Here is a 24530-nt window from a genome sequence, read left to right as displayed (position 1 = left end):
CCAACTGCACTCCCTGCACGTTGCTTCCTTACCAGAAGGACTTTCCTGACCAATCGTCCTGTTGTGAATTGCCCCTATGCCAGTTCAAGCATTTGATCATCAATGAGTCATATCCTGACTTTCCCATTGTACCATGATAGTGAGAAATTTTGTCTTACATGAGTCATATCTACCTTTTTTGTGATATAAATGAGTAATGATGAATTTTTATCTGTGAATCTTCAAAAAGGGTGTGAGGCAGTCTAAATAATGACACATGCATAGATGGTAGTCCAAGTGTGGAGCAATATCTGAAACCATCAAGAAGGAGAAAGTAGAACCACCTAGGACCCAGAAACATGGTCACCTCTGTCAAAGTAACCTAACAACCAAAGCAAAAGGAAACCTCAATCACACAAATGGGCAACTATAGGCATGCTCCCTAAGAAAACCAGGGAAAAAGTTCTCTGTACCCAAGAGAAAGGCTGACAGTTTCAAATAAATATGAAAAACTTTGAACATTTTTCTATGTATTTATTGGCACTGGGGATCGAGCCTAGGGCCTTTCACATATCAGGAAAGCACCCTGTCACTGAACTATGTCCCCGCCCCCCTTTTTATTTTGTGGCAGGGTCTCACTAAGTTGGTCAGACTAGCCATGAAGTCATCTGCCTCTGCCTCTTGAGTAGCTGCAATTACAGGCCTGCACTACCAGACCTGGTTTCTATTTTCCCATTTTAATTATTGACATGTGTATATATCTTTATGGATAGCCAAAAAGACAAAAAGTAAAAGAAAGAAAACTGGGGGAAAGCCTTAGAAATGTGTTTTGGCTGAATGTGATAGCGTTCATCTGTAATCCCAGCATTTGGGCGACTGAGACTAGAGAGTCACTGTAAGCTGAAGGACAGTCAGGGCTACAAAACAAGATGATGTATCAGAATAAAGTAGAAGGAAGGGGAGGGGAAGAGGGAAGAGAAGAGGGTATGAGAGGGGAATGGAAGGGAGAGTATCATTGCTTAAAAAAAACTGTCGCTGGTTTGTTTGTTTGGTGTGTGTGTGTGTGTGTGTGTGTGTGTGTGTGTGTGTGTGTGTGAAAGAAAAACTACTTACAGCTGCACCTGGAATGCCCTGAGGTCCAGGCTCCCCATCTAATCCCCGAGCACCCTGGAAACAAGACAAAGAAATAAAATTAAGATCAGTCATGCATGTTAAAGGACATAATCATATTCCTAAAGAAGTATTCCAGCCAGAATAAAAGGGGCCTTTATGTTTTTATTGCATACTGTATTTGTGAATGAACACTAAGGAGTCATTCATTAGATGCTTAGGACATGAAGCCACCAGTGCAGACTGCTCATCATGCCAACAGCACTTGAGACAATCTTTGATACCATTCTGGAAATTTTAAGTTAACAATGGCTCTGTATTTAACTGATGACATGAACTGAAAACTGGTTCTTAGTCAGGGAATTTAGCAGATCTACTGAACAAGATTTAGCAGCCAACCTCAGAAGGTTCAGAATTCACTGATGCTGGAGGCGAGTGTGAGTTTAGCAGTAGCTACAGTGGACCCTGCGGTGGCACAGATGTGAGAAGAACTTTTGCATCTCTAAACCAGCACACCATCCCTGATCTAGATTAAAAGTAAATCACATGACTGTGACTCAGAAGAGGGAACTGTTAGACTCTTAGAGGATTCAGATACCTCTACTCCTGGATTGATATTCACTTTATAAATTGTAATCAGCTTGTTTTCTCCAGATAATACACTCTATAATGTGATGACGTAGGAACTGTCTAAACTGCTCAAGTCTAGTCCTCTGGAAATGATCTCTGACTTGGCTACCTTACAGATCCCATCTCTTTATTTTCTTCATTAGAATTAGAAAGTGGTTTCCTTTTAAAAACAAAACTATAGCGGGTGTTGTGCTCACTACATATTCTCCTTGACAAAATACATGCTCCATCTCAAGATGTTCAGTGAATGAGAAAGCACAGGGATCACTCCAGTGGATGGACAGACAGTCTCTAAATAAAGTAGATTAAGCAAGGAGGTGATAAAAACAAGTGGAAAGTGGTCAGTGAGCATTGGATAGATGTCAGGCCAGCAAAACCAGGTGGACCTACTAAGAATGAAAAACTAGAAAAACATGTGATAGAAAGTTCAGGCACAAGTGGACCCAAAGAGGGGACAAACGCTATGGAAGCAGAGATACCCTGAAACTCTTTGATTACTAAAACTAGAACAGAACAGAGCCATTCTCCATTCACCAGAAAAGAAAGGATTAAGAACACCTGAAAAAGACCTTGGATTCATCATTCACCTTGCATTACGTGAGCACACCCCAACCTTTGCATTATAGTAGTGGCTTTGATGCACTAGCTCGCTCTCTACCTTATTGCAGTTCAGCATGAGCTCAGACCCAAACTGCTGTTACTAGGTAACCATTCCACAGCTGTGTTCACAAGGGGAGCTGCCCTTTTTTAAGCAATTTGACAGAAATGAAAATTTTGAAAAATATCAAATAGAGAAATACCTCAACTAAAGAACATATCAAGAACAGGTAATTGGTTTCAAGGAGAGGTCACCTATTTTGTGGGGGTGAGTTAAATCCATGGGTGAAAAATGATAGCCTGGGTGTTGGCTGCATAGAAATAAATGGACTGTATTACTTAAAAACCGAGAGATGCACACTGACTGATACTTAAAGCAGTGTAGATGTAAAAAATATCTGGGATTTCAGTGTTGTGTATTTTTTAAAGAAATGCCTGAGAGGAGATGGAAGAAAGGAAATAGGCAGAGAAATATCTAGAAAAGATCAAGTGTGAAAACAGAGAGCTAAGAAAATGTGGTAGACAACTCAGGCCTGCAATTCATAGAATGTGTAGCTTTTCTGAAAAGGGTTTCATTTGATACATTGTTTATCAACAATGAACTCTTGCTGTTACTTAATTGTAAATAAAAACCACTGTGCTGTGTGGAACTGATACAGGCTAGGGTCCAAAATGTGGACTGGCAACAATTTTTTAAACATTCTGTAGTCTACCAACTGGCTTTCAAAACAAACTTTTTAAGAAACAGTAACTGTTTCTGTCTCAAACACTAGACACAATCCCACATGATGGGGTTGTCCTTCTGTATATGTTTATCTTAATGATTGATGAATAAAACACTGTTGGCCAATAGGGCATCAAGATAGGGGGGTCTAGAAGATGAGAAGAATTCTGGGAGGTGTAGACAGAGAAGGAGTCATCATGTGAGCCCAGGAAGAGAGGAAGAAAGTCAGGCATTCTCCAGTAAGATAAGACTATGTAGAAATACATAAATTGGTAGTTATGGGTTAATAATCAAGAAAGAACTAGCCAATAAGAAGCCCTAGTCACACCACCAAGCATCTTGTGCCTTCATCCTTCACCATCAACTGCACCTCATCCTTCTATCACCTTCTGAAGTCAGATTTGTCATGGGTTTGCCCTCCCAGATGTCATATCAAGACTAAGCCACTGCAATTTCCTTGCACTGCCTGACTTCAGATTTGTGTCTTCCCTAATTGCACCATAATTGCTTATCTACTTATCGTCTTCTCTGAAGAAATAATACATTTAATGTAACCCTGTTCTTCAAATGGACCTTGTAGCTCCCAGATGCCTTGCATGGGAAGTGTCGGAAGAGCCTGGCAAAGGACAGAATCCTGACTGTGGCCACGACTGTATGGTTCCTTTTTAAAGCAGAGCCACTGACATCGTCTCTGAATCGTATCTTTCCCTTTCTATCTTCCCTTGTCTTTGCCTTGTTGAACCAGAAGCACTCGCAATATTGTGTCAGTACTGTGAGAACTAGCTACCAATAATAACAAAGCCAGAATATTACATCACTATTTACTCTACTTTACCTAAGAGAGTATTCTCCATGCCCATGGGTTCTATGCCATGAATGCCACCAAAAATATTTGGAAGGAAATACCTCTATACTAAATAACCACACATGGTTTTCTTGTCATTGTAAATATTTACAAAATATGCATTGTATTAGGTATTATAAAAACATATCAACACAGGTGGTGGCACATGCCTTTAATCTCAGAACTCAGGAGGCAGAGGCAGGTGGATCTCTGTGAGTTCGAGGCCAGCCTGGTCTACAGAGCAAGTTCCAGAACAGCCTCCAAAGCTACAGAGAAACCCTGTCTTGAAAAACCAAAAGGAAAAAAACATAAACACATGAAAGATAAACTAAGAAGTGTTGTTTCTGAAGGTAAAAATAACTTTTATATTATGCCTTTATCATAGATATCTCACTTTTTCTCCTTTGTCTCCAACTATTCCGGTGATGCCTCTCAGACCTTGAGCTCCCTGGAAAAGCAAGGAGGAGATGGGTGGTAAATTATTTCAGTCAAAGCACACACTTTTTGCAGATGCTGATCCAAGAAAAGCATGTCATCATAATGAAAGAAGACCCTAAGAGATAGTGACAGTATACATAGGCAAACATTTCTAGTTTAGAAAGAAAAATTCAAGTAAAATTATAATGCTTAAAAACCCTTTGGTAAAATTCTAAAGACGTATATAACTCCATGCAAATTGAATCGACAAAATGGTTGATAATGGCAAAAAATAAGTAAATACAAGCAACTGTGACAGTGTTTTTGACATTTTTTTAACTCACGGACAGAACCCACATTCCCATTTCCACCTTGTTGGGGTGTGTTAGGGAGTAACACTATTTTAACTCTTAAAGGCTACCTACAAATCCGTGCTACCAAAGGAAGACCATGCCAGCTGAACCCATAAAAGTGTATTGCCAGAAATAGAGCTAGACTGTCCATCAACCGCTTGTCACCAGTATTTATTATTCTATTCCTATGATAAAGGGTGTTCTGAACTCCAGCGTGGCATAGTAAGAAATCACAGGCGCAGGAGTGAAGAAGCCTAAACATGAGAGTGGAGAGGTTTTCAGGCTCTCTTTCAGTACTGAGATGTCGCTAGTTTCGTGGTAAAGGATTCTTCCATAAAGCACCTGGTAAAGGGTGAGCATGGATGCTCCCTGGGGCACAGCTGTGAGTGAATGCCCCACTGGAGGCCAGCTACTATTGACATCTGCTGACTTTCTGCACTGGCTTAAGATAACCGTGCTTTAGGGTGGCTATTGTCTTCATCTTGGAAAAGATGGACTGTTCCAGCAGCAGCCTTCATCTACCTAGTTCAATCACAAATTCTCTGCATGTTAGTCAGTCAGAAATTGTCTGAAATTCCCCAGTACAGTATGAGCCAGGCTGGATTAACAACTTAGGTTTTCAAGTGAAATGTGACCATATCAGATTAAGCACTCTAATGTATAGCTTGTTTACTGACTCTGTAGGTAATTCCCGTACATAAGAAAAAAAATTTTAAGTAGTTTCTATACATGAACCCCATAAATAAGTCCTTGAAATGACTGATCCTTATACAAATACACCATAGAAATTTTTATACATATATGCATGGCTTTATAAGTGTGCTTGTATATTAAGAAGTTAAAAAAATCTGTGAATTCTCCAGAAACATTTGAACATACTTCCTCCTGAACACCAGGTCAGAAAATTCTGAGAGTAATTCTCATTGGACCCCTTGAGCTACACAACATGACTCCATAATCTTTGAGAACAGATTTCTTGAAAATATATAAACCCAAACATAATTTTCATTAGATCCAAAAAGCAAAAGCAAGCAAACTACACTATCTGGCCCTTTCCCCCAGGAAATAAGAGTCCAGCTCCTTAATGCCTCCTAACAAAGATTTAGGGAAGACAAACTTCTGGAGAAAATATTTGGACTCTTCCACAAAGTTCTTTAAGGTCTCATGAGGCCCAGAAAAAAGAAACCATTTTTAGATGCTCATAACCATTTCTTTTAGCCTTAAACTCTAAGTAAACATTGGCCTGCACAGCCCTTCTAACTCCTTTTAAAGAATAGTCCTGTGGTCTGGAGAGATAGCTCAGTAGTTAAGAGCACTGGCTTCTCTTGCAGAAGACCTGGGTCCAGTTCTCAGCTCCCAACATGGCAGCTCACAACTGTTTATTACTTGAGTTCTAAGGCATCTTCTGGCATTTGTAAACATTGTATATACATGGTGCAATACATACATGCATGCAAAATACTCATACATATAAAATAAATAAATAAAATCACTTTTTTACAAAAGAATAGTCCTGAGGGGACAAGAAATGCGGGAAAGAGAACTTGGGTTGTCTTCACTGGCTTTTTGGTGATAATCTTTTACATCAGCTATGCTGCAGCAAGCCTCAAATGTTCAAGGAATCTTCAACAGTTATTATTTCTATAATTTAGACTAGGACAAAGAGTAACAATTGTGTTTCCATATGGTACAAAATTAACATGAATTTCAATCTAGTGAACGTCTTAAACTTGAAGTATGTTTATGTCCAACTGTCTTGTAGAACTGCAGTTGCAGAACTGCAGAAAGAGACATTGTTATGAGCCACTAAGAACATTCTAATTTGTGATCACTCTTTGGCATGAACTACAGTAATTCCACGGATTATAAACCCACTTCGTGTTCAAGGTATACAAGATGTTCTCTTCTGTCAGGCCAGAGCACTGCAGAATTTGAAATGTATCATCGTCTTGGCATTCAACATTTGCCTTCAGGTTATGAAGTCTTGGAGGCAGGTTATATATAATTTTACATAGAACTTTTCTCTTAAAAAATTCTTAAAGGTACAATGTGGACTCTAATTTTGAAAAGGCAGTGGCTGCCTGGTCCTGGGTGGCTGGAAGCACAGAGAATATCACATTCATATGCCATAAGCTATTAATCCACATGCTAAAGAGAAGATAATACTGAGCCATTAAATATATTTCCTTATCCTAGATAAACATTAAAGAAATACTTTACCGGTGGTCCTTGAGCTCCAACTTCTCCCAGTTCCCCCTGGTCACCTTCTTCACCCTAAAAATCAGCAGAGAAAAATCACAGTAAATATTAACTAGCAAATGAATAGGCCAGGTCTTTCTCAGTATATGTTAAGTGCATTTGATGTCCTCTGGATGGTTCTACTGTGTCTTGTTAGGTTATATAGGTAGTCTATGTTAATTGCATGGTATTCAGGCAATGCAGATAAGTACACAGAGTCACCCAAGGGAACTTAAAAGCTGTTCTTTCAAGGCTCCTAAAGAGAAGGAGGGGAGAGAGAAGGGAGTGTACTTAGGTTGCACATGTTACTAGAAAAATATAACCACATTATGAAACCATTTGCAGTAAGATATTTTGTTGTAATTTATATTTTTCCTTTTCTTATCATAATTTTATACCATGCACAATGTTAATGTATTCAAATCAATTCTTTTATAGATTATACCTATGAAGTCACTAACAGAAGGGTTGATTTCACCACCAAGTATAGGAGCATTCATTTATATTTTCCTCTGAGCCATTCCATCATTCCATTTTTATGCAAAAATATTTATTAATAATTTAATTTTGGTTAAAATATGTCTTTGCAGTGATCAGACACTTATTTCAGTATCATGTATTGACTAAAAATTGTTTTCTATGAAGTATGGAAAGTGTGAGATGGAGGGCTCTGATCTTACTCTTTTGGCCTGGTAAGGGATGTCACTGTCACCAAAACTTTTACTTGCTGAATGTTTATACTACATTTTCCTCTCCAGTAGCAAGAATTTCTCTATGTTTTATTTATAGGCACTCTTCTTTTTGTATTTGCCTAAGTGTTTACTTTTCCAGCTGAACTTGAATCAATGATCAGAAATGGACAGATGGTGTTGTGGGTAAGAATGCTTGCTGTGCTAACATGAGAACCTGGGTTTGGGTCCCCCAGAACCTACATGAAAAACACTGCTTATGGCTTGCACATGTCCTATCACCCAAGTGATATGGAGATGCAGCAGGGACAGAGAGTCCGATGCTTGTGGCTGCTAGATTAGCTCCAGGTTCACTGAGAGCCCTTGTCTCAATGGAACAAGCAGAGACTGATGAAACAGGACACCCAATGTGCTTGACTGACCTCACATGTTTGCACAGGTGTGTGTGCCTATGAATGCGAACACAACACACACATGCACACTGCATACACATGCACACACACACATGCGTGCGCATGCACACACACACACACAATTTACAAACAGAACCCTTGGGAGTATTGTCACAAAAACACCATTTGCTTTGTGTTAAACTACATTGCTCTGCTTCATCCTCAAAGTCAGTGAATATCTCTACTTAGTAAACTCTTTTTCTGTTTTTTTAATGAGTAAAGTTATGCCATTTTCTTTAATTAGGCTTGAATACAGCTGAAGTTTGTTCAAAGTAATCTGCCTTTGGGTTTTTATTATCATTGGGACCTTCTCTCATATGGTCTGATTGTTATTTGGACTTTTTGCTATTTTATAAAGTCTATTATACTTTGAGATGTTAGAATATACTATAAAGAAGCCTGCTTCCTAGACTGTGGATATAGTCCAATGGCACAGCACTGGTCAAGTTTGCCAAAGCCCTGAGTTCAAATCTCCAGCATCACAGAAGAAAAAGAAGGAGCAAGGTCTGACTTCTGTCTCTTATGGAAAGGCAACTCTATAAATTGAGAAAATTCTAAATATACCATTTTAAATTTCAGTGTGAGGCTATTCACCCTGTGAGGTTAATTGTGAGGTTATTCATGAACAAAATTCCTTATTTATATTATATATTAAAATTAATTCTGTTAATCAATTATTAACATACATATTTTATTGGCTCATTTTCTTGTTTATACTTTTATATTATATTTATATCTAATAGATTAATAGATACTGTTTACATAAAGATAATTATAATACATTATAATTTCCATAGGTCATACCTTATGTTTACAGATTTTTTTACACACACTAAAAACCAAGTACACCCAGAAAATTTAATAGTAGTATTAATAGATAACATTTAGCCATTTAGTACAAAAAACTGGATTATATTTCAATGAACTACACTTAAATTTTTGCATTTATTTACTCAGAGGGGTCATGTCTGTACCATATGCATCTGTGGAGGTCAAAGACCAACTTATGGAATTTGGTTCTCTCTTACTAGCACATGATTTGGGGCATGACACTAAGGTAGAGTTGACAGGCAAGAACATTTACACAATGAGCCATCTCACGAGCCCCAGAACTTAATTTTTAAGTGAATTACAAACATGTTACTGTCTTTAGTATCATAATTAAATTCAGGCTGTAATCCTCTAGTACTTATGATTGATAGTGGAAAACGGCAGCGCCAAGTTAGACACTGCTGAAATTAGCTGGTTCATGGTGTGGATAATAACTACGTGAGTGCTATCAAATATTTATTTTTACTTTATGTGTATGGGTGTTTTGCCTCTGTGTGTGTGTGTGTGTGTGTGTGTGTGTGTGTGTGTGTGTGTGTGTGTGTGTTCAGTGCCTGCAGAGGCCAGAAGAAGATGTCAAATCCCCAGGAACTGGATTGAACTGCCATGGGGATGCTGAGAACTGAACCAGTGTCCTCTCTACAAGAGCCACAAGTGTTCTTAACTGCTGAGCCATTTCTCCAGCACCTCGTGACTATGATTAAATGCTACTTGTTTTTTCTACAGAGCTATCAAATCAGTGCACAAACAGTAATGATTGATAGTCCGCTGAAAATTTGCTTATTAGCGGATGGCCTATTTCTCATTGATTTCCCATAAAACATAAAATAATGCGTTTGAATTAAACATTTCTCCTGCAGTCAAAAAGCATACACCTAATCAATACTCACAAGTTTTAAATGACAGGTCTAGAAGACCTTATTTATTATCATTTTACTGGAGGAATTTTGAATGGATATTGACTGAATGGCAGTTTGATGATTCCAGGACCATAGTTTTAGTGTTAGGATTTCACTAGTTATTCTTCTATTCACGAGGTTTTCAAATCTTCTTTTGTTAGCTTGTAGGATACATTTAAAGTCAGATTGTGGATCTGTGAGCCAACTGTAGACCTCCAGGCCCCTCTGCTGTCCGTTAAGGCTCAGTCCATCCAGGTATCAATCATCAATGACCGACTGCCATCCCACCTTCTCATACCAATATTGAAAGTCACTACTTAAATTTTCAGTTTGCACAAAAATATCAGATGAACTCAAGAAATCTTTAGCATCAATGTGGAAATTTATCCAATTGACTAACATGAAAAAAAACAAGTTTCTCACATGAAGACCAAAAACAAATTTTAGGTTCCATGTAGCTAGCTAATCTGTGCTCACCAAAAATAATAGTTTGATGGGCATGAGGGAGAAATGCCCTGATTAACCGCTCCAAGTCCTGTAGGATAAGGGGGTGATTCCCCAGAGGGAAGAGGTCAACATCACAGGGAGGAATGGATGAAAGCATTCGAACGAATGGAAGTCTACTGTCTGCTACTACACATACCTCACAAATATCTCTCAGTGTAATTTAATTTAATGTTCTTGTTTGCCTGGTTTAGTAACTAGCTAGTCTTCTTGTATAGTAATATGTTATGTTCAATTTAGTCAATGCCTTGTGGTTATTTTGTTCACTTCTGAACTCTCAGAACTTTGAATAAACCATGGCACATAGCAGGTAGTTGATAAATATTGGTTGGATTTTCAAAATTATAAAATTTAAAATTCAGAAGAGGAATAGGCATGCAGAGAAACATGGCATTCACCTTTTCTGTTTTATTCAAGTTTGACATCAGAAACCCAGCTGTTTCATTCCAGATAAATAACATACCTTAACTATCCACAGCCTTCCTAATAAATGACTGAAAATAATTTGCAAAGTGTAATAGGGCACAGAAAATTGGCCTATTTATCCTCATTATACAAGTGAGGTTATTCAACAGACTGATTTGGGCTGAGGGGTTCAAGGATGCTAATACTCAACAATATTTTACTCAAAAACTAAATTGCCTCTCCTGCTCATTACTGCTGAAGAAAAGGCTAGTATTTTAGGATAACCTAGCAATGATATGCACAGACAAAATCAACAAAGTCTAGCAGTCCTTCACTAAAAAGAGTGGTATGACTTCTAAAATAATATAAAATTTACTAAGAGAAAGAGTCAACTATGCAGGAAGTGAAATTATTACATACCTATAAATGAAGAAATGGCAACAAAGTCGCCTTGTTTTAAGTACTTTTTAGCCTTCTTTTGGAAGGGCATGTCAACCCCAATGTGATATAGATTCTATGTTTCTATCCAGATAACATGTTAAGAACATGTTATCATTAACTTCCAGCTACATCAAACCAAAGTTGTGGTGAAATGAAATGAGAAATAAATGGACAAATTAGCTCAGATCTTGAGAAGAGGACTTCCAAGCCAATTACCTGCTAAATCCCATGCTTCCTACTTTCAAATCACGTGTGCAACTTTACAACTACAGGAAGGTAAAACAACTAATGGCATAATGTTGGACTTCACCAGCTTTGATTTTTTAAAAAAATCTAAATATGATGTCTTTGAAACAGAAAAAAATGCAGTCAATTCGGGGGCAAATAGGAAAATTCTGATGCTCTGTTTGTCATTTCAATAACTGATCAGCTTAAGATACTGTTCTTAGAATACACCAAGCATTTACTTGCCAATGAAATAAAATATCACACTTCACTGTTCCTTAAAGTTCCTTGTAGTGAAAATTATCACTGCCTCTTAATCACAATTGACCCACTAAAAACACATTTCCCTTACCTTGTGTCCTTGTCTTCCTGGTTCACCAATTTCTCCTTTTGCACCTTTATGACCCTAACAAACATTCAAAAAATAGAAAAATACAAATAAATGAAGTTGCATTGGCCTTGATGCCAAAAGTGGCCAGAAGGCTCATAAAACTGCTCTGCCTCCCTAAATCTGTGCTAAAATACTACAACGAAAGACTACGTCACAAAGCACAACACTGCCTTGGAGGCTGTAATGGCACCACGCACACTTTGTGACTCACTTGTACAATAAGCATCAGCTTTAATTGAAAGGGAAACACTCCTCTATAGACTAGCAACTACCCTGCTACCCAGTTCAGCAACACAGTGCACTGGTACCCGCCTTCTCTTCCAGTTTCCCCAGTTTCCCTAGCAAGGTTAGGTTGAGAGATGTCTGTCCACTTCAGCACAAGTAACTTAACTGGTTCAGAAGCTGAACCAGCTATCCCTTGCTCTCTGATGACGGCTTGCTTTAAAATCCCATCTTCTTCCTCTATAACCAACTCCTTCCTGGGGCAGAGGAAGGGCTGGCATGAGAATAGACGTCTTAGATGCACAGTCTCTTCCTTCCACACTGGGAAGTGCAAAAAGGAAGGAGCAAAGGATGAAAACAAAAGCCATGGCACTGGGGTGCAGGGGGGGTTTGCAGGGGCATCTATGCCAATCCCACATGGGCTGTGAGCAGTAACACCCAGCCAACTGTGAGACAGGGTTCCCAAATTAGGTCTGCTGGACCTTTCGCCTCTCTCTCTGGTGTTTTGGAAAAATAATATTCCTCCTAGATAGGCCTAAACCTTCCACAGTCAGAGAATCACCAAATTGCAATTAGAGAAAACCCTTTGGAAAACCCATGCCTCTCGCCTCAGGGACTTCCAGATCATAGCAGAGCAGGCAGGATCTGGAATTTCTCCAAATCACTTTATACTCAGAGGTTGGAGGGGAAAGCAATTTATCCCCAGCATTTATTTTTTTTCCAAAATAGATATTTTGAAGTATCATGATGTAAGGGTGGGAGAAAAACACTTTCAGGAAAATCTGTTCTGCTGCTTACCCAATTACGTGTTTACCAGAGCATTCTGAAATTCTCATATACACAGTGTATATATCCACAGTCTCCCTCCACATCCCCACCACTGTCTTTTCCCAAAGAAGGCAAACATCAAGCCCAGGCTTTCATGTCCCTGTTTCCTGGTCCAGCACATGCTGTGAGCGTTTCCTCCCAGAACTACATTCTGTAACTGAGCACAGGCTCCTCAGTAGGGGGCCATCGGGGGCACTAGTCAGAATATCTGGGCTGGATTATAGCACAGACAGAAAGACCAAAGGCAGACTTGACTAATCCATCCAGAACCTGTGGTTAAATGTTCCTCATACTCTTGAGGATAAAACAATGGAATTATTCTTACCCTCATGCCTGGTAGACCTGGGTATCCAGAGCGACCTGGTGGGCAGGAATTGGGGCACTGACAAAGAGAGGGGGGGAGAGGGGTAAACTAGAGCAACCTTTTGTGATAATGTGGATTTTTTTCAAGGAGTCCAGGCATAGAACCCCAAAGAAATTATAATCATTAAATAATTCTGAATATCCCTTTCCTTTGTTTTCCTTTTAAATATAGAAAAATACAGAGAATTCAACAGATATCCTGCCATGTGCAAGCCTTCCACATGTTACACGTTAATACATTGTCATATATATTTCAGATCTAGTGAAAGAAAAGACATTCTTAAAACAGTGGAGTGTAGCATGACCTTTCCTGGCCCCTTCTGCCTTCCCCATTGAAATAGCCCCATCCAGAGGTCACAGCATTTCACCACAGGGCCCAAATCACATCAGTGCCTTTTACCACTGTCATTTGACTGCCCATCTAAACATAAAGCGTCTCCAAAAATTGGGGTGCTCAGTGAAAAGAATCACACCTCAGGCATAAAGTCAAAGGCTAAAGAAGAAACAATTCTCCAGTGGAGGGGGGAAGGGGGGATCTTATAGCCTGAGAATACACGAGTCATCAGTCCATGTGGCTCTGTGGTCTGGGTTAAAGTAAAACATGGAAGTCTAGCATATCCCACTCAGATCACTTTAAAGACAGCTCACCTCGTCTTTAGATGAAAAGTACTATGTTGCACACATGTATAAAACATCACGATTAAACTCATTGCTTTGTAGTAATATATGCTAATAAGAAAGAATTAGAAACCATATTATACTCAAAGGAAATATCTTACCAGTGGGTCTCCATCATGAAATCCAATTGTTCCCTGAAGTTAGTAAAATACAAAAGTTAAGAATAAAAATAGCATGAACAATAGAATTTTCAAAATATGGTATATTTTTGCAATATATAATAAGAGTGCAAAAATATTGTAAGGGTATTGTTTAGATGAAATACTAGGAAAAATAGAAACATATGTTAATATTTGAAGACTTATTGATGGGTGATACCTTTAAAGATCCCCAAACTATACTTGGTCATCTCACTGGGGAGATTAAATGACTGCCAATATAGACAAAGTAGGGAACTCTGGCACATGAATGAAAACATAGAGTATCACATACTCAAACTATTTTTTTATTTCTACTATGAAAAATTTAGCAAGAACCAATTCCTTTGAAAATGTTTCTTCTGCACATCAATGTTTTTAAGTTCTTAAAAAATAAAAACTATCAAAAACTACAAACAAGACTTCTGTGAGAAACCATCTTTTATATTATTGTGGTTCCTCTACTTTTCTGGTTCTAAAATGAACCAGGCTCTGAGAAGATTAAAAAAAGAAAAGAGAAGAAAAACACAGTGAGTATTTTGAACACGCCTAACAATGACTTAATTAATATTCCCACGTTTGTTTCTGAGATTTCTTCAGTTCCTACTCTCAGATACAAAAGAAATTTAAGCTAGAAATTACTTACACTGGGTCCTGGGGGTCCAGGGGGGGCCAGGTGGTCCTCTTTTCCCAGGGTCACCCTAGGTCATTTCAAAATAGAGACACAGTAGTTACACAAGATTCAGAACACCATACATAAACCAAGGAGGTATGGGAGAAAGGCATTGCCGGAAAGTCTAGCAGAACTCAGGCAGGCATAGATCTACCACCAAAACCCAATTAGCCGTCCAACACCAGGAAAATAAAGACCCCAGACCGACAGCTGGGAGGCCAGCATGGGACTGATCCAGACTCCCTGAGTGTGAAAGTCAGTGAGGAGGCCTGGGCAACCTATGGGGCCCTGGGCAGTGGATCAGTGTCTATCCCTGGAATACAAACAGTCATCGTGTGTCCATAACACAAAGAGGGATGCTCTTTCAGCCTGGACTCTTAGGGGAGTGCCTGGACCCTGCCCTGAGTGAAATGACAGACTCTGGATATCCCCTATGTGGAAGGAAGTGGGGATAGGGTGGGAGGCTGGGGGGGGATGGTGGGGGATTGCGGGAGGAGGGGAGGGAGAAGGAACTGGGATTGACATGTGAAGCAAGCTATTTAAAATTAAAGTAATAAAAAGGTTAAAAAAAAAAGAAAAGAAATTCTAGTCTTACCAAGATGGGAAGCAAAGCAAAGGAAGACATGGGGTGGGGCCCAAAGCCGGTTACCAATAGGATGATCACTCAAGCACAAGCCAAAAATCCCATGTATTAATCCAGTTGGTTTACAAACCAGAGTAGCCAGTATTGCTAGTGTCACCCAGATAATTAAAGCAAAAGGAAGCCTGTACCCATCCTGAATATGAGAGTGGAGGATCCGTCTTCGTGAACCTGTGTCTTACTTCTGCTAACCCCTCGCCTGATCTGTCACTGAACTCTTGCAATGGACAGTGGAGCAATGATAGCTAAATTAAAATAATAATCCATTCAGATGAAAATGGGTTCAAATTACTTTGAATGCCTTGCTTTTACTATTGGTACAGTTTCTTTCTTAATATTCTACACAAAAGGTCAGAAGGATCGTAATAATTTTAAATACACAATTATTTGTGTTATTCCTTCATTTGTAACATATATGTGAGTAACTTTGCAAACAGGAAACACATGTACAGAGCAAGAAAGATGCATGCCATATGACTCCTCCCCTCAACCAGGTTATAATTTCCTACCTTCTCAGAATATTAATGCTTGAACATTTTTTAATGTTTTTAGGATATCACATTAGCACTTTTTAATCAACAGTTTTCTCAGTCAAGTTCAGTTTCTTTCTATTTAATTAGAATTAATTCTGGTTATAATTTAATGCTTCTACTATGAATATACATGGTGATAATTTTTAATTGTTTAATTTCATATGGATAGTTTAACACAAAAAAACACTGGATTCCAATCCTAGATGAGAGCATAATAATGGTATGATACTCCCTAATATGAAACTGAATCTGTAAGTTAGGAAGAAACGCTTAACTGGAACAAACCTCATGTACAGTTTTGGGGACTTCAGGGGGTGGTGCCACATTGGGGTGATCTGCCTTCATCAGTAGCACCTCCTTTCAAATTATCAAATGTCAATCAAAAGATACCATGGTACTTACACTAGGTCCTACACGGCCAAGTTCTCCAGGAAGTCCTGTGGTCCCAGGAGGACCCTGAAGTCAACAAATCAAAGGGAAAAAACGATTTATAAAAATGTTTACAGTCTATCATAAATGCTATCAAAGATGATAAAGAACAGAGTTAGAATTACCCATCTTTGTTCATGCTGGCTTGCAGCATGACAATAATTCATTTAGCAAAACCTTAATTATTTAACAGGGAACAGAAATTCCCTAAATTGGTCATTTTCCTAATTGGCATTTTTGTTTTGCAGAATAGCAATGCTGTCATTAGGAGCTCTATAACATCAAACAGAAAAATCTATAAGTCCCACTGATTTAAACAGTAGGCATGGGATCGGGTCATGCTTCTAGAAATAGAATATTTTCTAGAATATGTCAAAAAATAAACAATTAAGTTATACGTACAGGGGGTCCTGGAATACCACGGCCCTAAAAGATCAAAATAAAAATATTTATGGCTTGTGATTTAAACATCATATAAACATAGTCATAGACATGGCTCAGTTCACAAGAGGCTGAAACTCTTAACACTGTGTAATTAGACAAGGGATGATCACTGGAAAGAAATCCCTGAATGGTCGAAGCAATGTCACTCTGCCTCAGGTGAAGCCAGAAGTTTGTTTCTGTCCCTCAAGCCTGCTTTGATTCTACGCTGACCAGAACTGTGTTGTTAGGAATTTTTAAAAGTCAGTAAAGAATCCATTTACGCTTGCCCTCAGCCACAGAAGAGGCCGCTTGTGCTCGCCCTCACCCACATTAGTAAAGAAGGTACTTATGTTTGCCCTCGCTCACAGAAAGGCCATCACAACCAGAGAGTTTAAAGACTTTCTTCATCTCTATAAGAAATCTGTACTAAAGACAACACAGCTTTATGAGTTGTAATAAATGATATTTACACAATCTCATAAACAAGCTGTAGGCACAGAGAGGCAAAGGAGTAAAACTCTTTTTCATAAATAAATTCCCTTTTGGACTAATGAGATGACTCCGTGGTTAAGAGGGCTACCACTATTACAGGGAACCCAAGCCCTGATCCCAGCCCCGACGTCGGGTGGCTCACATCACCTTCAATTCCAAAGCCAGGAAATCCAATGCCTTCTGGCTTTCAAGGGACTTGCATGTATGTAGTACATTTAAACTCATGCAGGCTCTCACACACACACATGCATAAATAAAGAAAATAAATGTTTAAAATGGATGTATTCCACTTTTTTTTAAAAAAATTATGTATTATGTATACAGTGTTCTGCCTGAATGTACCCTTCCATGACAGAAGAGGGCACCAGATCTCATTACAGATGGTTGTGAGCCACCATGTGGTTGCTGGGAATTGAACTCAGGACCCTGGAAGAGCAGTCAATGCTCTTAACCACTGAGCCATCTCTCCAGCCCCGATGTATCCCACTTTTAACAGGTATGAGTCTATTGCCACACACTACCTGTAACAGGTATTTAAATTGAATTGATAACACTCCTGGAATAACTGCTAATGGGATCTTTATGGAATATGCCATTTGGTTTTAAAGATCATCATTTTACCTCCCTTTCCTCTGTCCTTCATATCCCTTTATTCACACCAGACCATACACAATCACAGGCCGAAGCCATATCTTACTTGGCCTCCCCATCCCCGTTCCCAGTGCGGTATCTAATATACAACACACTCCAGCAAGCAAGAAAGCCGCGGCAGCTTAGATGATCATGGTGGGCCAAGTAAGTCAGTCTCGGGAAGGCAAACGTCTCCTTTTTTGAAGTTGTGACTCCTAGATTTTATATAGAATTGCATAAGTAATGCTCATTATAATAATTTAAGCCGGGCGGTGGTGGCGCACGCCTTTAATCCCAGCACTCGGGAGGCAGAGGCAGGCGAATCTCTGTGAGTTCGAGGCCAGGCTGGACCAACAGCCTCCAAAACAATACAGAGAAACCCTGTCTCGTAGTACCAAAAAAAAGATAATAATTTAAAATATATGATAATTCTACGATATAATGTTTATGCACTTGATGTACAAGCAGAAGTGAAACCGCCACAGGGAACCAAGACGACCAATAAAAAGAGAAGGGTTGATAGAAGGAAGCAAAGGAAGCAGGTCAAATGGGGAGAGGACACAGACTGATGACAGTAGCAAAGAGGGCAAAGATTGAGCGAAAAAAGGCGAACCTAGTCCTTCTGCGCACCGAGATAACCCTGTGCTTCTCTGGTGAGCAACGCAGGGACGAGGCGGGTGAGAGCTCACCGGCTGAGATCTTATCACGTATATAGCTGTGAGGGGCATGACCATTGCCGAGACTTAAATTAGACCACGCAGGATCCTTGCTACTATCGCTCAGTGTTTCCTAGCACTGAGGCAGAAATGTCAGCTGCAGCTAGGCATTGTGGCTCACAACCCAGCAGGATCACTATGAAATTAAAGGCAGCCCCAGCTACATGGTAACCTCCAGGCTAGCCTGGGCTACAGAGAAAGCCTCTTTCTGCTGCAAAATGAAATCGCATTAAGAAACCCCACCTGATATGGACGTGTACTTATCCTATGCCTTCAGACTTCCATACTAACAGGAGGCACAGTTACCGTACCATATGGGTCATATATCCTTTGTCATGTGCAATACGTAGAAACCTGCATCACATTTTCCTTCACACTGCAGAAAGTTTCCTAAAGGTGGATTGTCAGTTTTGTTCCTTTATCACTGCTAATACTTACTGGAAATCCACGAGATCCAGGCACACCAGGTTCTCCCTAAAAAAATAAAAACAATCAGTTTGCAGCATGAATATGGATGTATACAAATTGAATAGATACCAAAATCATTAATCCAGTCCACCTGATGTTCAGTGTTTCAGCTGATTTGCAAGCGTTCTCTTGAGATGTTTTGTTGGCATTTGCAAACACTCTATAATTAACACCAAGTGGCTAACTTACCTTTTGTCCTCTTGGTCCAATGGAGCCAGGGGATCCATCAGGCCCTGTTAATCCCTAATGAAGGAAGAAAATGATGTCAGCACTTTCAGAATAGCCCTAGAACCACTGGGCAGAAAGCTTCTATTTCACTATCTGTAGGTTGATTAACACATGGATAATGCAAGTATTTATTAAGTTACACTCTCCAATATATCCTTATTTAAAATATTTACATATTTTACTTCTCATGTTACCTGCTGTGATAGATTAAGCCTAGTGTATGAGTCTAGCCATCATATCCCGTTCTAAGATGTATTAAATATCAAATATATTTTCTATTCTTATCGTTCCTATTAATGCTTATTTAATCACCTTCTTCAATTAAAAAGCATATGTGGAACCATGATAAAACTGCATGCAGGCCACATTTCCAAATTTGACAAATGAATTTCAGTTTCTATAATTTTTTTCCTTCTAATTAGACATTTTTAGATATTGTCTTTGTAATGTAATCTTGAAGTTCTATTTTCCTAAAGATAAATATATGTGCACATATGTGTATTTGTGTATACATGCATATAAATATCCCAAAAATCTGTATTATCAATATTTGAAAAATATTCATTGAGAGAGAGGCCTCTTGAAATTTATGGAAACCCTGCCAAAATTCATGTCATAAATAACAAATGGATGCTTTTAGGTGATTCATATAAAATGTTTGGCCTTTCGTTTTTACATGTTTTATTTTGTTTTTAATTGTGTGTGTGTGTGTGTGTGTGAGAGAGAGAGACAGAAAGAGAGAGAGGAGAGAGAGAGAGAGAGAGAGAGAGAGAGAGAGAGAGAGAGAGAGCGAGCTCAGGTCCCTAAGGAGGACACAGGACAACAACAGATCCTCTGGAGCTAGAGACACCTGTGATTGTGAGCTGTCCAACATGACTGTTGGGAACTGAACTCCAGTCCCTGGCAGAAAAAGTAAGCTTTAACTGCTCAGTCATCTCTCCAGCCCTGACATTTTTACATCTTTTCCTTATCAAGTCCTCTAGCGATTCCATAAGGTGAACCAAAGAAATTAAAGCACTAGTTACTAGAAATTTACAAACAACAAAAAATAATAAACATATACAATTTTTAAGATTTCAATATTCGCCGGGCGTTGGTGGCGCACGCCTTTAATCCCAGTACTCGGGAGGCAGAGTCAGGCGGATCTCTGTGAGTTCGAGGCCAGACTGGACCGACAGCCTCCAAAACAACACAGAGAAACCCTATCTTGTAAAAACAACAAAAAAGATTTCAATATTCATTTTCCCCTAGCCAAATTACAAAACTATGCAGAATGAACAAGACATGTGATATTATTAATTTCTAAATGCTAATAGTGATAAACTGTTTGATTTCCCAGATGTAGCAAAGATACCACATAACCAGGAGTACTTTCTTGGTGTGTGTTTTGTACAAACATTTTTCAAAACCATGGGGCATGTTTAGTGGATCCTATAAGTCCCACCTCACATATACACCTTCAAAGATAAATCCTACTCAATTTCCATACACAAAGTCAACTTCTTCATTTTGTGACTGGAATAATTGAAACAGCAGAGTATTTCATAACTACTATATATGTAATGTATCAAAGCATAATCAAGCAAATGTTAGATAACATGGAGGCTATTCCAAGCCACTCGCATTTATAATCCCTTTCATAGGATCTTAGTAATTATGTCTATTGTAGAAAAGTTCTTTGAATTGAGTTGAAAGAAGATTTGGTGTTGGGTGTTGCAGTGAAGTCTGCTATGAAATAACATGTAGAAAAGTCTAAGCTTGCCAGGTTCAGTGGTTCATGACTGTAATGTCAGCACCCAGGAGGCTGAGGTGAGAAAGCAGCTAGTCCAAAGCCAGTCTGGGCTACATTCAAGTTGCTTGACTACTGTAACGCAAGACCATGGCTTGGACTAAAGGGAAAGAGAAGAGGAGAAGATGGGAAACATGAAGGGGGAAAGAGAGAGAGGAGAGAGAGAAAGAGAGGGGGAGGAGAGGAAACAAAGGAAAAGGAGGAGAAAGGACTCCACACTCAATAGAGTCCTAGAACATTGCCCCTGGCATCAAACACACTCAATACATGATGAATGAACATGTTAAATTTAGGTTCGCCTTTTGTGTAGAAGGGTTCTTCTCTTCTATATACTCTTTGATTATTTGGCCCAGACCCTGACCCTACCTACTACTGCGTGTTTGTGCATGTTGCTTAACTACACAGTGTTCTAATGCTATTCCTCATTCAGAAAGGTCCCTATAAACAAACCAAATCTGGGTATTAACCACAGAATGACACTTCTTTGCCTCCTCAGATTTCTTCAATGACTAGCCATTTTCATGGACACTGACCTTTTATAATAATGTCTTTACCGAGTACTCCTGCTGTGAAACATCTGTTAGGGATGTAGATTGTGTCCATTCAAAGAGAAAAAAGCATTTGACATCGTGCCTGTATGGCATCACATAATTTAACTACAATCTCTATACATAATTGCACTTCTCCTCCCTGTCTCATATGGCTCCTGTAAGAATAAAATACTGTTTACAGAGTGTTCAGAGCACTCTGCAACAAACAGCACCTGCAATAATCTCTCTGTTGACTATTACCCATAAGACTAACATAGTGGTCCCTTGGGTGCAAGCTTATAAGCAGGCTCTGGCTGGCATCTCTATTCTATATAACGACAAGAGAAAAAAAAAGGCTCAACTTCGATGGATGGGGAGAGAGACTGGAAGTACATGAACATATACAGCATGCACAATTTTCAAAATCCAATTTGCAATAAAACTCTCTAAATCTAATTTCAAAGAAATTACAGAGGGAAATCTCTCCAATGGCAGGGAGAATTGCCTTCATATGGGTGTTTATGCAGACAGAGCTCCATATAGGGCTGTGCTCTGAGCCCTCATGTCGTCATTTGTCAGGGAATACCTGTCCTCAGCATCCTGCCTCTTGTTTCCTTCCAGCACCCCAGCAGCTCATCTGGTGACAAGTCACACTACTAGAAGCATAGCTATAATGACAAATCTATCAAAAGTCCATTGCACATGGGAAACACAGTCTCTCTCTTACATTCAGATAAATATCATCCAGTAATCATCTTTTGAAACATCACCAAAAATATGTTTCACTGTGAAACAAAGAGCAGAAGACAAAGAGGTTGGGCATCAAGGTCCCCCGAGATCACCGTCAAAATAGTTCTTCCAGTGCTTTCCTAAGTGTTTCATTCCCCAGTGGTTAGGCAGAGGTGGTGGCACACTCTGCAGAGTTCCTACTCACTGTTTTCAAATGTCCCTTCTCAATGGCTATAAAAGGCCTTAATGGCACCTCAATGAGAGTGCAGTCAGAAAACTTGCCAGTTCCAGAAGTCCTGAGTGGCTCTGATTCAAAGGTTGAAGCACATGAAACATTAAAGTACTTACAAGCAATCACTGCATGTCAATCATAAACCATTTTCAACTCTTACTGTACTACATATCATTGTTCTTAATTGGTAACTTTTCCTCTACTCTTTCCAACCATGCATCTGTGGAGAGGATGAAATCCAGAACATTCAGGGTGGTTGTAACAGCTTGAGGAGGAACTGAGTTGCCTAAAATGAATTCAATAAATACAAAAGCCTTTGTTGTCCTAGCAGCTACATAACCCTGGGTCTCTGAGGAAATTATTTGTCCTTATAATTTTTACATTTTCCTCTTCATGGGAAAATAACATGAGAACAATCTATTTCCTAGGCTGAGGTAAAACTGAGGGGAGTAGTATTTGTGACCATACTTGAGGAAAATACTCCAAGCATATGAAAATGTCCCAGCTAATTTCTCTCAGATCTAAGGAATGCCTGAAACACTGACACGTGAGTAAATTTTCTCCCTATTCCCACCTCTCTTTCCCTCTGTCTCTTGCTTTCCTCTTCTGTCCTGAGTTTCTTCTTATGGACCACTTCAGGGACAAAGGTAATTACTAAGAGGCAAGTTTCAAAGGCCCCACTAAACTGAAGAACTTTCTGGGTTATTATAGACACAGTGGTACATGCCTATAATTCTAGCACTCTGGAGAAGGATTGTGTGTTTCAGGCTAGGCTGAGTTACATTGCAAGATCTTATGTACATAAACTAACAGACAGACTGAGAGACACTTAAGTCCAGTATTCTGACTGAATATAACTTAAATTTCAGTATGAAGATAAATGTTAGATGAATTGTTTACATTTCAACCATAATTTTTAAAACTTAATCCGAAATTCTCCCTTCCTCCAAAATGAAAGGCTGGCTGAAGTTTCAATAAAACGGTAGAGAAGAAGTCAACTTGTACTATACCGGTAGCTTACCTAGTGGCCTCACATTTAAGAAACATTCTTACTAGGATCTAACACTTTCAAGTAATTCAATTTCAAAGGCCTGGATAGCCAACAAGTTACATAATCTCATTTGTAGCATCCAAACATGAGTTGATATTATCTACACATTAATCCACAGGAGTTCATTTGTTGCCATTTGAAATACACAAACACACACAAAGAAAAAACAGACTAGAAGCTTTGAACTGTAAAACAAAGGGTGTCTCCTGAAACACTAAAGAATACATAAATAACACCTGCACTGAGTTAATCACAACAAAAGACACATGTCTGGGAAACAGCTAAAATCCAGCGGGTTGTTCACTCAGAACAACAGAGCTTTCTTCAGCACCAGCAGAAATTCCTGGAAATAGCAAGTATGGGTTTTGAGGTATTTGCTTTCTTTAGAAAAGCCTTTAGGTTTTGCAAAACAAGTAAGTAATAGTTGATTGGGAGAGAGTGACTTGAGGAATCCTAGAAAACAAATGCCATCTCTTTGCAACCCAGAGACAAAAAATAAATAAATCAGGTCCTGATGACGGAGCAAATCAAATGTGAGTAACGTGCTCGGAGAGGCTGAAAATGTGGGAGCTACTTCATGCTGGAGAAGTATTTGCCAAATACCTGGGTATCTGAACATCTTCTCAAACCTATTCCTAGCTTCCTGTTTCCCAAGCTGACTTTTTAGTTGTTTTTCTGTGCTGACTGTTTCCTGCCTCTACTACATACATACTCATGCCTCCACTCACTTGGAACAAGCTTTCCTTTTTTATATTACTGGGAACTGAAGTGCGTCCTGATCTTTCCTATACCCACCCTGATTTCAGCTGTTTGTTTCTAATTTTTTGAATCGTTTTATTATTGTGTGTGTTTTGCTTGCATGTGTACCTGTGTGCCACACTGCACAGTGTTCCCAGAGACCAGAGGAGAGACTCAGGTTCCCTGAGATGGTTGTGAGCTGCTCTGTGGGTGCTGGAAATAGAACCCTGGTCCCCAGCATGAGTAGTGCCAACGTTCTTAACCACTGAGCCATT

The 24530-nt window shown here is 39.2% G+C and overlaps 1 protein-coding gene across 1 annotated transcript in view; it reads right to left on the bottom strand.

Annotated features, from left to right (window-relative positions):
* Col9a1 (collagen type IX alpha 1 chain) overlaps nucleotides 1-24530 on the bottom strand; it is an 82961-nt gene that overhangs the window by 35939 nt on the left and 22492 nt on the right. Inside the window, 12 exon segments of the mRNA XM_005086519.3 lie at nucleotides 1093-1146; nucleotides 4279-4332; nucleotides 6875-6928; nucleotides 11688-11741; nucleotides 13102-13158; nucleotides 13919-13951; nucleotides 14601-14624; nucleotides 14626-14655; nucleotides 16203-16256; nucleotides 16632-16655; nucleotides 18929-18964; nucleotides 19148-19201. Coding sequence (XP_005086576.1) covers nucleotides 1093-1146; nucleotides 4279-4332; nucleotides 6875-6928; nucleotides 11688-11741; nucleotides 13102-13158; nucleotides 13919-13951; nucleotides 14601-14624; nucleotides 14626-14655; nucleotides 16203-16256; nucleotides 16632-16655; nucleotides 18929-18964; nucleotides 19148-19201 — 528 coding nt within the window.

This window comes from Mesocricetus auratus, unplaced genomic scaffold, assembly GCF_017639785.1.
Source record: "Mesocricetus auratus isolate SY011 unplaced genomic scaffold, BCM_Maur_2.0 Super-Scaffold_100021, whole genome shotgun sequence".
NCBI classification, from domain to species: Eukaryota; Metazoa; Chordata; class Mammalia; order Rodentia; family Cricetidae; genus Mesocricetus; species Mesocricetus auratus.
The sequence above is the reverse complement of the archived record's forward strand: the minus strand, read 5'-3'. Positions and strand labels throughout refer to the sequence as shown.